At 34.2% G+C, this 12,732-nt stretch overlaps 4 protein-coding genes across 4 annotated transcripts; 2 read left to right on the forward strand and 2 right to left on the reverse strand.

The window, feature by feature from the left end:
* Nucleotides 1-57: 57 nt before the first annotated feature.
* FSST1_002743 (uncharacterized protein) lies at nt 58-1,822 on the forward strand (the record flags this gene model as incomplete). The annotated part of the gene is made up of 4 exons (XM_083228761.1): nt 58-545; nt 602-1,164; nt 1,231-1,434; nt 1,494-1,822. 4 exons carry the CDS (start codon nt 58-60, stop codon nt 1,820-1,822), a joined length of 1,584 nt encoding a protein of 527 aa, XP_083086173.1.
* Nucleotides 1,823-1,884: 62 nt separating this feature from the next.
* On the reverse strand, nt 1,885-3,852 carry FSST1_002744 (heterokaryon incompatibility protein-domain-containing protein; the record flags this gene model as incomplete). Its single annotated transcript, XM_083228762.1, has 1 exon — nt 1,885-3,852. The coding sequence occupies one exon, from the start codon at nt 3,850-3,852 to the stop codon at nt 1,885-1,887; it is 1,968 nt and encodes a 655-aa protein (XP_083086174.1).
* Nucleotides 3,853-4,338: 486 nt separating this feature from the next.
* Nucleotides 4,339-6,437, forward strand: FSST1_002745 (major facilitator superfamily domain-containing protein; the record flags this gene model as incomplete). Its single annotated transcript, XM_083228763.1, has 6 exons — nt 4,339-4,532; nt 4,583-4,748; nt 4,799-4,894; nt 4,941-5,656; nt 5,708-6,037; nt 6,089-6,437. The coding sequence occupies 6 exons, from the start codon at nt 4,339-4,341 to the stop codon at nt 6,435-6,437; spliced, it is 1,851 nt and encodes a 616-aa protein (XP_083086175.1).
* Nucleotides 6,438-6,596: 159 nt separating this feature from the next.
* On the reverse strand, nt 6,597-7,846 carry FSST1_002746 (uncharacterized protein; the record flags this gene model as incomplete). Its single annotated transcript, XM_083228764.1, has 3 exons — nt 6,597-7,486; nt 7,548-7,648; nt 7,695-7,846. The coding sequence occupies 3 exons, from the start codon at nt 7,844-7,846 to the stop codon at nt 6,597-6,599; spliced, it is 1,143 nt and encodes a 380-aa protein (XP_083086176.1).
* Between the last annotated feature and the right edge of the window lie 4,886 nt (nt 7,847-12,732).

A 12,732-nucleotide genomic window follows, 5' to 3' on the forward strand; every position in this document is an offset into this window, starting at 1 on the left:
GCAACTGCAAGCACTTTCATTCTGCTTGAACACATCTATTCAATATTGCCCGTCGCCATGTCTACAGAAAAGGGCCCCATCTCTCTCCAAGATGAACAACACCCTCCCACGAGCCTGAAGACATTAAGCGAACAAGATGCAGCAGCCAACGAGGCTCAACGCGTCGAGACAACTTTGACAGCAAAGCAGGCATTTTCCTACTACTACAAGGCTGTGGCTTGGAGTGTAGCAATGTCCATGTCAACGATCATGGAATCCTACGGTTTGCTACTGATGAACTCATTTTTCGCATTTCCCCAGTTCCAAAAGAAATATGGAGTCGAGCTACCAAACGGTTCATACTCTGTCCCAGCTAAATGGCAGCTGGCACTCACCATCACCAGCAATATTGGACTGATAATTGGCGTGTTTGCCAATGGCTACTGTGCCGATCGATGGGGTTTGAGAAAAGTCATGCTCACCTCACACGTTTTCTTCGCGGGCTTTGTGTTTATCAATTTCTTCGCTGACAATGTCGAAACTCTTGTCGTCGGAACTCTTCTGATGTATGTGGTCCCTCTCTTCCATTTGGGTGTATCAAAGTCTGACTTGAACCTTGCAGATCTATCCCGTGTGGCTTCTTCGCTGCAGCGACTCCATCGTACGCGGCCGAAGTGTCGCCATTACGTCTGAACGGATATCTGACGGTCTATGTCAATCTATGTTGGGTTATGGGAAAGATGATCTCATTCGGCGTTCTCACCTCGATGCTTAAAAACCCGACGCAGTGGTCTTATCGCATCCCCTTTGCTATTCAGTGGGGCTGGCCTCCGTTCATGCTCATCGCCACATATCTCGCACCTGAGTCGCCATGGTGGCTAATCAGGAATGGCCGTGTAGAAGAAGCCGAGAAGAATCTTGGACGTCTATGCTCTGCGCCTGCTGATGTTATCGACCCGAAGAACACAATTGCAATGATGACTCGTACAATTGAGACGGAGCGAGACATGAATATTCAAGGATCATACCTTGATTGCTTCCGAGGGGAGAATTTGCGCCGAACTGAGATTGCTATGATTAGTTGGGGTTGTCAGATCCTTCCAGGTTTCGCAATTCAAAACTACATCACCTACTTCTTCACTCTCGCGGGTCTATCTTCTGGTGACTCATTCAAGCTTTCTTTGGGTAAGTACAAACCTTTGGTGTTTATGCCGATGAACCTGAAAATTCAGTTACTCATTTTATGATTAGGAAATGCTGGTCTAGCTTTTGTTGGCACGGTTTCATCGTGGTTCATGATGACTCGTTTCGGTTGGCGCACACTTTACATGGGAGGGCTTTGTGCCATGCTACCCATTATGAGCCTCGTAGCTTTCCTTGATCTGGCAACCCATAACAAAGACAACATACGTTGGGCTCAGTCTGCTCTTCTACTAGTTTGGTTCTTCTGTTACGGTGAGATTATCTTTAATTGCAAAGCCCGCAAGACCTACGCTAACAATCTGAATTTCCAGGCATCTCAATTGGACCCATCCCATACGGCATCGCGGCGAATGTCGGGGCTTCCAACCTTCGAGTCAAGACAATCTCACTGGCTCGAAACACCTATTACTTTCTTTCCATCATCAACGTTATTGTGGCGCCGTATTTATTGAACCCTCAAGAAGCAAACCTGAAAGGAAAGGCTGCTTTCCCTGCTGCTGGCTTGACTATCATGCTTCTTGTCTGGACTTACTTCAGGTTGCCTGAGGTGAAGGGGCTCACTGCCGAGACTCTGGACCACCTTTTCGAGAACAAAGTGTCGGCTAGAAAGTTTAGACTTGCAGCAAAAGAGTATCAGTAGATTGGTAAAAAATGGGAAGGTACTGCCAAGCCGAGAAATATTATCTACAGACTTTAACTATCCTACCGCAAAATATAATCCGTTATCTTTACTCCCCTCTTCCGAAGACTTTCCAACGTAAGTCTCGGATCAAAGTTCGTCCATCGATCTTCCTTGGCAATATACCAAAACGGCGTGCCATTCTTTCTCCAACGAAGTTCCCATTCTTCCGGGACAGGAATATCATCCAGTCTCGGATCTATATACTGTTGTTTTCCTTCCGGGTTCTCAAAAACTGGATCTCCAATACGTTTGTACTGCAGTCGCCAACCCTTTGGCATCTCGCCGAGAATGGCCTCAGTAGCTAAGAGCGCTGGATGAGAACATGGTCCTCTGATCTTGTACTCACCGTCTTCTATAGACCGAAGGACTATCGGGAGATGGCAGCCAAGAAAGACGACTATGAGGTCACCAGGCTGAGAGTTTCGCGGTCCTAATGTGATGTAGCCCATTTTCGTCAGGTATATGGATCGATGTTTCATGAAATAGGTCAAGAATGCGAGTTGAGCACCGAGCGTGTCACTTTTGGAGCTGATCCTCCCAGCCAACCGCTCCTGGTTTTTGAAAACGACGGGAGGATAACCGTAAGAATGATCAGTGAGCAACATGAGGCAAAATTGCTGAAACTTTTCTAAAGTCCACGTCTTTGGGTCGTGACCCAAAAAGCATCGTGCTGCCTCTAATACAACGGCTTCAAGTTGTTTTTGAGAATCTTGGCCATCGTGGGGACCGATCAGCTCGGTGATGTAGTCGCATCGGACTCCTTGCACCAATAGTTGCTCTTTGGTAAAGGCATGTGCTTTCTCGGCTGAGCAAAGTGCAGCGTGGCCAACAGTCATGGGTCGCAAGTGCTGTATCTTCTCCAAGTCAGGTATCCATGTTGGTTCCGAGGCCGACTCGCACATCGCTAATAACTTGAGATCTTGAGAATACGTCGATGCCCGAACCAAAGCATCGCGATGAACATCCTTGACGTTCTTCCTATAGTCGATATCGATCTCGCTGGTAAAGCGACCCTCTGCGAGACCTAGAAGGGCATACACCCTATCCCTCGGCTCCGTAACCTCACAGGCGTGTGTACCGGCTACAAGGCTAAAAAAGTCCCTCACATATCGAAGGGTGGAAAAGCTGCGTGCGTTGGAGAATTCAACCATCATGTGGAGATCGAAGTTGATTGTACCAGCCAATGCCTCTCTTTTTGCAGAAATGATCTCTATTGCGGTCACAAAATGCAGCCAAAGAAGACTATCGCCGCCGACGAGGAGGGAAGTACCTTTACCTGCTAGTAAGATTTCCTGACGTACCCATAATCGACGGAACCACGACCGCGATATCAAGGACGCTAAGGCCTCCCACTGGCGCTCAGAGAAAGGCATTGGCTTGTTCCAGTCGTGGCTGTTATCTGAGTTCCTCCTCATAATAAATTCATACTTATCTTTCTTGAACCTTATCCGGTTATCCATAATGTCATTGTCGTGATCGGTGTAGTCTACGCAGTCGGAGAGCTCTTTCAGCAGAGCAATAGCAATGGGACTATGCTCATCTGCGGGGCCAAGCCAGGCTATAACGATCTTGGCATATTGGTATATATATCGCATGATCTGGACCTGGGCGGATCGCTCATCGATATCTTGCTGGTTGATGCATATAGAATCTGCCCATAGGTTTCGGTGCCTGTCCACGTTACGGAGGTGTCGTAAAGCAAGGGCGAGGTTGCGACCGATAGCCAGTGATCCAGAGGACGTCTTGTCGCAAACGCATTGCTTGCCGTTAGGTAGTAGTTTCGGATGTCGAAGATGTATGTAATCTGGGTTTGACTGGTCGCCCCAGGTGTATGATAGTGCCTCATACGGCTCGACGTCCTTGCCGGGGATATGATTACCAACGATAAGCGCACCCGTAAGTGGATCTTCTCTTTTCCCCGCATCGAGGATTAAGACTCTGACTTCCTTGTCCTGCAACTTTTTGTATTTAAAGTTGTTGGTAGCCATCTCGAGTCTCAATATGGAACACGTTATACCTGAATGTGAGAAATAAGCTTATGCCAAAGTCATGTGACAATTCAATGCTGATAAAAGTTCCTAATTTGTCCTAGTGGCCGTTGGCTAATACAAACTCTACCCGATAGGTCCGCATTATTATCGTTCTGACAGGTTTGGGTCCCCTACGCCCAAAAACCACTCAAGCGGTAGTCGCTAACCTGTATGGGAAGTAATTTCCTGACGCCAATGCTTGGCCCTTTTGCTAAGCAAATCATGAAGATCTGATAAGATAATCTAACTGGATCATACGAGGCAATCGTGTCTTGTCATGCTCGTAAAGCTGCCCCCCATGTAGGATCTTAGCTACTTTCAAAGTAGACCAAAGCCTATTTCGTCTCCTGACCTGCTTGGCACCCGGGTCATTCGGTTTCCGGGAATATTTAAACTGTCAAGTACCCCGAGGAAAAAGTCTGCAACTACTGGTAAAAAGCCAAAATGCCTCAACAGAGTGACACAATTGCGCCCGCTCAACGACAGCCGTCAAATGATAAGCGTGGGGACTCAGTGCAAGATGTCAAGGACAAGGAGGTGGTAGACTCTGAGGGTCAATTGCACAATGCGGCACCAGCTCAGACAGAAGCTATTCGCAAGATCTGGACAAAATATCCCCTGGTTGTCGCGTTTGGTGGGCGAGTTAACCTTGTGCGCGAAATGACTACAATATGCTGACTCTCAACAGTCTGTTTGTCATGAACTTCTGTATGGTTTTCGCTGCGTCTTCTGCTGGTGTCTACGATCCCTACGCCACGAGTCATTTTCAAGGACATTCCCTTATATCTACCGCCAATATCATCCACGGCATTGTTCGGATTGTTGGTTACCCTTTGATGGCAAAAGTTGCAGATGTAAGAAATTATCTAAAAAAGACTCTTGTTTTAGTGCTAATGGGAATCAGTATATTGGAAGACCGCAAGGTTTTGCAGCGTCTGCTATAAGCATGGCTCTTGCAAATGTGCTCTATGCTGCCTGCCGTAACGTCGAAACCTACCTCGTAAGACTCGAGACCTTCTTGACCCTTTGAGTACTAATATTCTTAGGCTGGTGGTATTTTTGAATCCTTTGGCGATACCTGGTGGACTATCACCGAGCAGATCTTTATCGCCGAAGTTACCTCTCTTATCAATAGAGGTTTTCTCTTTACACTGCCTGAGTCCCTAGCCGCTATTCCCACTTTATACGCCGGCACATATCTCGGCGAGCATATGCTGCTTAATTCATCGTGGCGATGGGGATTCGGAATGTGGGCTGCAATCATCCCCTTCTGTGCACTCCCGACTATCGCCATTATGGTCTTTATGGACTTCAGAGCTCGAAAGAAGGGTATCTACTACCACAGAGTTTCACTGAGAGCCGCTTCTGAGATACCGGAAGGCGCATCCTGGGCAACAAAGATTCGACAAGTCCTTTTTGTTCAGCTAGACATCGTCGGTGCGTTCCTGTTGCTCGCCGGTCTCTCAATGACTCTCCTACCCTTGTCCATCACTGGAAGGAGAAACACTGACCGTTGGACTGAGCCGTCATCTATTGTGCTTTTGGTTGTCGGTGTATTGACGTTTATTGGATTCTTGGTCTGGGATGGACGCTATGCAAAGAAGCCCATCGTTCCATTCCGTATGATCAAAAACCGCAATGTCATACTTGCTTGTGCTTCAGTTTGTATGATTGCCATGTCAGATTCAACTTACAGGACGTTTGCACCTAGTTTCCTGCAGGTGGCTGGAGGTTATTCGCCCGGACATGCAGTCCGCATAGAGTGAGTACCATGTCAAACATGAAATGTTAGACTGCTAACTTATTATAACAGTAATGCTCGAAGGGTTGCCCTCAATCTTGGTGGCCTCGTCATTGGTGTAGCTATCAGATTCGTCAAACACACTAAGCCTTTTATCATTCTTGGCTTCTTGATGGTTGCTCTAGCTAATGGACTACCCATCTATTTTACCAACATCAATGGATCTCGAGTTGCCAACGAAGCAGCTCTCACAACTGCACAAGTGCTACTCGGCCTAGGTCGAGGTTTTGCGCAAGTGCCGCTTCAGGTCTCGTTACAAGCTGCAGTTCCAGATCATGAGATTGGTATCGCAACAGCCATGTTTCTGTCCTCGTCTGGGTTTGGTGCCAATGTTGGTAATAGGTAGGCTCCTCTCTCTGTCACCCCCACAACAAAGACTAATTTGGTTCTCAGTATCGGTGGAGCTCTTTGGAATACTTTCCTACCACGACGGCTCTTGAATAATCTCCCAGAAAGCGACAAAGTTAATAGCACCGCCATTTTCCGTTCCATAGTGACGGCACAGAGCTACAAGCTTGGCACGCCAACTAGAGATGCGATCAATCTGAGTTACCGCTCTACGCAGCAAACTCTAGCCATTGGATCCCTTTCGCTCTCTATCCCTCTGCTGCTGATGGTGTTTTTCTTTCGAAACGTCAAGCTTGAAAAAGAAGATCAGGAAAGGAACCAAATCGCTGAAGAGCAGCTTGCTGCAGCTGGACAGAAGACAACTCGAGAGGCGGATGCTCCGGAAAAGAATTGAGAATGATAGTATGAGCAGAGAATCGGTTACCAATAAGCCACCATCAATCTACCGCAAACTGTATATTATAGGGAAAATATATATATTGTCGTGATTAGGACTATTCTATTGAATTTATATCTTATCGATCGGTATATAGATGCCGCGAGTCTCAAGTTACTATGCGCACAATAGCCTTTTCGCCCAATAAAACGTACCAGTCGTGATAACGAAAGTAACCCCGACAAGGATAATAAGTCCTTGGTAGTTGTTGTCTCCAGATTCAAGGATCACGCCAGCAATTGGGATACCAATCAAGGCACCAAAGCTAGAGATAAAGAATGAGGTGCCTGTCCTTTTACCATAATCCTTTGCCTCACACACCTGGCCAATACAAACAGGCGCCAAAGCAATCGCGGCTCCTGACCAGAAACCAAATAGAGTTGTGAATGCATTGATAGCTGCTTCGTTCCCGCTCCGGATAGGTAGCCACAAGCCAAGAATCAATACAGTGCAGGCAGATGTAGTCACAACCATGACATTCAAAACACCATAGCGATCCGCAAAGTAACCCGGTAGGGCTCTGCCTGGGATGGCTCCGACGCTGAGGAGGACGTTCAACATGAGAGCTGACCGTAAAGACATTCCCTTGGAAATACCATATGAGGAGATGTATGTATATGGTATGAACAATGAGAACTCGGTGATGAAAATGGCGATAGTTATAACAGCGTACTTGGGGTCCCTCAGAGCTTTCAGGTCAATGGCGCCACCACCTTCTTTGTTGGGAGGAAGTCTTTTTCTTAATAGGCAGCAGGCTATTATAGAACTGACAACGCAAATAAGTGAGACAATCCTAATGGCCCATGGAAAGCCGATTGAAGGGGCTGCGTAGAGGATAATTAGAGGAAATAAGATACCTCCTAATCCGCCTGAAGTTAGACAGATACCCGTTGCCAGAGAGCGTCTGCGTAAAAACCAGTGGCTAATAGTCGAAACGGCTGGATAGAATAGAAGTGAAGCAGATATGCCTCCAAGTATACCGAAAGATAGTAGAAATTGATAAAACTCTAGATAAAGAGATAAATTAGGACGAAGGAACCAAATAATGCGTCAAGTTCAAGAACATACCGGTAGAAAAACTAAGGAGAATTGTTAAGGTTACAATCCCGATTGAACCGGGAATAATAAGGACTTTAATATCATAGGCGTCAAATATCGGGCCTAAAGTTCTGTGTTAATAAAAGTCGGGAAGCTTGTCAGCAATGGCCATCAGACTTGCCAATTTGTGCTCCGCAAAAGTAAAGCAGGAATCCGTAACAACTAAAAATCCATGCCGTCGTTGATTCTGCCATTCCATGCAGTTGATTCTCAGTCACCCAAGCGTGTAGCACAGCTAGCGTGTTCAAAAGGCCCATAGAAGAAAGCATGGCGCACCATGCTCCGAAGACGACCAACCATGCCTGGAAACCCCCGTCTGGAAAAGATTAATCATCGGACTCGTCACAGCACGCTATAGAATTGTTAGATATTAAGCCGGAATCAATATAGTAATTTAACTTACAGTTATCTGGGGTATCTGGATTATTATCTGCGATATCTATTCTTATTATAGTAAGGTAATAAGATTAATTAATATAAGGATAAAGATTTAACTATAGATAGGATATATCCCTCTAAGCTATATATATATAATTAATAAATTAAACTATTTATATACTATTTATTATATTTAATCTTTAACCTTAATATTCCTATTTAATTTAAGGTTATATATATAATATAGTCTTATCTTCTTAATCTTATAATTATCTTAATAATAAAATAAAAAACTTAAATAAAAATAAAATACTATTTTAAGTAAAAAGCCTTAGGAAAATTTTATATTATTTAAATAGTAATTTTATTAATTTATTTCTATTAATTTTAAATTTATATTCCTAGATTTATTATAACTCTTAAGGCTTATTTAAACTCTTTAAATCTCTAAATAGGAAATCCTTTTATTAGTTTATTAATTACTTATTTATATATTAATATATATATAAATTTAATATCTTTTATTTTTACTTATTTTTTATAATAATATTTTTTAATTACTATATATTTTATCTTTTTATAATATTATAAATTCTTTATAAGTATAATAGCTCTTTAATTATCCTTAAAGATAATAATTATAATTAAATTAAGCTATTTCTTTAATTTAAAGATTAAATCTTATAATAATTTTTATAATTATATTATTTCCTTTATTATATATATTTAAGCTATAAGTTTAGCTTTATATATTAATAATATAATTATTATTTAGTATTTTAAATATTAACTAATAATATTACTTTTAAGTTAAAAGATATATCCTATAGTTAATTTTCTTATATCTAGGTTTATTCCTTAGTTTATATTATAATATCTTAAAAAGTCTTTTAATTATCCTTTAAATATTAAGATATAATCTTTTATTCCTTTAAAATAATATAAAACCCTTTTTACCTTAATAATATATTTTTCTATTAGGTTTTTAAAATAATAATTAAATAATAAGACTATATATATAATATCTAGTCTTATTTTTAATATTATATATATTAATAAATTAATTACTTTTATATATTAGTTTTTAATTTTATTTAAGGCTAAGTAATTTAATCTTACTTTCTTAAACTTTATATCTAGAGATATTAATATTTTAATAATATAATAATTTTCTATTTTAAGGTTATAAAATACCTTTTTAATATATATCTTTTAGCTAAAATATAGTCTTTTTTTTATATAATCTCTTTTAATTATAATTCCTAGGTAATAATAATATAATCTAAGGTTAATTATTTAAAACTATTAAGATAATTATTTCTTAATTATTTTAATTTTATTTATATTTAGTCTAATAATTAATAAGTTATTTATATAAATAATAATATATATTAAGTCTTTAATAAATATTCTTATATTAATATATATTAATTTAAAACCTAGTTTAATTAAATATTTTAATAATATTTAATATTAAATTCTTAGGGATTATTTAAAACTATATAATATTTTATTTAATTTATATACTTATTTTAAATTATTATTAAATCCTTTTAGTTATTATACTTATATATTTTTATTAATCTTTCTATATAAAAATATAGTTTTTATATTTATTTATTTAATATAATAATCTATTATAGCTATAATTATAAATATTACTTTATAGCTTATTAATTTTATAATTAATATAAATATCTTATAATAATTAATACCTTTTTATTATTTAAAGCCTTAGATAATAAAGTATTCTTTATATTTAATAATTTATTTATTAGCTTTTTATTTAATTTTAAAGACTTATTTCCCTTATAAAAAAGATATATTTTATAGTAAATATATAAGATATTATATACTATTATCTTTAATTAAAGCTATTTCCTTATTTATTACCTTCTTTTACTTATTTTATTTATTACTCTTTATAGCTTATCTATATATCTTAAGTTTAAGATTATATACTAAGAAAGTATATAATATTATAAGGCTAATAAATAAAAATCTATTATTTAAACTTAATAACTTAGCTATAAGTCTAAACCTTAATATTTATTATAATATTAATTAAAGTAAAGTAAATTTAAAATAATATTATATAGCTAAATAAAATACTTTATATATATTTATTATAATATTATTTTATTCCTTTAATTAAAATAAAAAGATAATAGTAATTAAATTATAAATAATTTTATTATTTAATAGTATTAAGTAATAACTTATTAATATATTATCTTTTAATATTATATATAAAGATATTTTATATTATAATTAAATAGCTTAAATAAAGTTTAAGCTAATTAAACTTTATTATAATTATTTTACTTAATATATTATAGCTATATAAATATCCTTAAATAACTTAAAAATATTTAACTTATATTTAAGCTAGATATTTTATATATTTTAATTATTTTTCTTTATCCTTTTCTTCTTAATAGAAATCTTATTAAAAACTATATTATTTATAATAAAAACTTAATTATTATTTCCTAGTAGAATATAATTCTATAACCTTTAATACCTTAAGAGTTTATAAAGTCTTATCTTTTCTTTTATTTTCCTTTATTTTATTAAAGGGATAAGTATATACTCTTTATTTTTAATAATTTAAAGATATCTTATATTTAGCTTTTTATTAATTTAAGCTTCTTAAAGAATCTTATTTTTCCTAGCTATAGGATTTAAATTCTTAATATAGTTATAAGTATATAAAATAAATAGCTACTATTTTAATAGTAATCTTAATAAGATTATAATTAAATTTAATTTCTCTAGGATAATTTAATTTCTTACTTTAATAATACTATTTTATTAATATTATTTTATTATTTATATCTTTAAGACTTTTAATTATTTTATAAAGAAATAAAATAGCTTAAATAGTAAATATCTAATAATTTAATAATATTATAAGGCTATAAGGCTATACTTTTAAATAACCTTTTAATAAAACTCTATATTAAAATAAAGCTATATAAAATAATAAGATAATAATAAATACTTTCTTTTTCTTTATATAATAAAATTATTAGTAAAGAAAAGTAAGAATAATAATAAAAAAGCAAGTTATTCTGCCCTTAATTATCCTTAAAAAGTTAATAACCTAGACTAAAATACTATTTAAATAAGATAATACTATTTAATATATTAAGCTAACTTAAATTATAATTATAATATTAATACTATATTACTATACTATTTAACCTTATAACTATAGCCTTATAGCTAAGTAATATATAAGGCAATTTTACTATATATATAGTAAAATTATTAAAGTATTATATATTAGCCTAGCCTTATTCTAAGATTTATATAACCTTATAATAATAAAGCTAAAATATATCTCTATAGGTTAAAGACCTTTAATTAAAAATAATATAGTATTAGCTATATTTAACTATAAAGTCTTATAATTCCTTAGTATTTTTATCCCTTAGAGGGATTTATAGTAAATTTAATAAGAAAGGTAATAGCTTTATATATTATATTATAAAATTAAAAAAAGGGATACCTTTATAATAAAAGAGATTATATTTTATAATATAATAAGTTAATATAAGCTATAATTAATAAAACTAGGGATATTTATTTAAACTATTAAAAATAAATATAAGTATTCTAAGTAATAGCTTTCCTATATATTTAGCTATAGTAGCTTAAATAAGAAACTCTATTTAAGTTAAAGTCTATAAAGAAAGAAATTTATATATATAATTAAGAGTTTAATATAAAGTTAAAATATTAAAGTAGAATAAATTTACTTAATACTATAGTTAATTAAATTAAATTATATAATTAAACCTCTTATTATATTATATAATTATTTTAATCCTTATATAATTATACTATTAATAATTTTAATAAAGATTATTTTATTATAATATATAGTATTTTAATACCTAGGTTTTTATAGTATTATTAAAATAAATATAATATATTCTTTTCTCCTCTATTAAGATATAAGAATCTAAGTTATTTTATAATTATCTTTTCTAATTAAATTAACTTTTAAAAAGTATTTTTTATTTTTAATTTCTCTTTTAATAGAAAAATCTATAATATTATAATATAATTATTAATAAAAAAGGCTTAATATTTATATCTATTTATTCTCTTAATTAAAAGTAAACTAGCTATATCTATATAGAGACTTTTAAATAGTTTTATATCTTTCTTAATACTATTTATATAAAAGTCTTTTTTTATTTTCCTAAGACTATAGCTATTATACTTTAATCTTAGTATTATTAATTAAAGTCCTATAGATTATTTTTATAGTTTTTTAATATTTTTTTCTCTAAGATATCCTAGTTTATTATATTAAATTCTTAAGTTTAAATCTTATATTTTAAATAAGGCAAAGGCTATTTTTATTTTTTATTCCTTTTTATTAATAATATAAATCCTATTTTTTTAAGTAGCTATTATTATTATTTATTCTTATTAAGTAATAATTACCTTCCTATATTTAAATATAATAAATATTCCTTTAATCTTAAATATAGAAATTAATATTAAATTTATATATATATTTAAAATAAGGAGAGATTATTATAAAATAATTACTTTACTTACTTATATATTAATCTTATATATATTAATATCTCTTAATATAACTTTAATATTTATAATTCTATTAATTAAATTCCTATAATAAAGTTTAAAATAGCTAAACTTTATTAGCTAATAGAATATATATAAGGATATATTACTATTAAAGATATAGATCTTTTAAAGTATTTATATAATTTCTAATAATCTTGCTAATAATAAT

This window comes from Fusarium sambucinum, chromosome I, assembly GCF_050947815.1.
Source record: "Fusarium sambucinum isolate potato_lamoka chromosome I, whole genome shotgun sequence".
NCBI classification, from domain to species: Eukaryota; Fungi; Ascomycota; class Sordariomycetes; order Hypocreales; family Nectriaceae; genus Fusarium; species Fusarium sambucinum.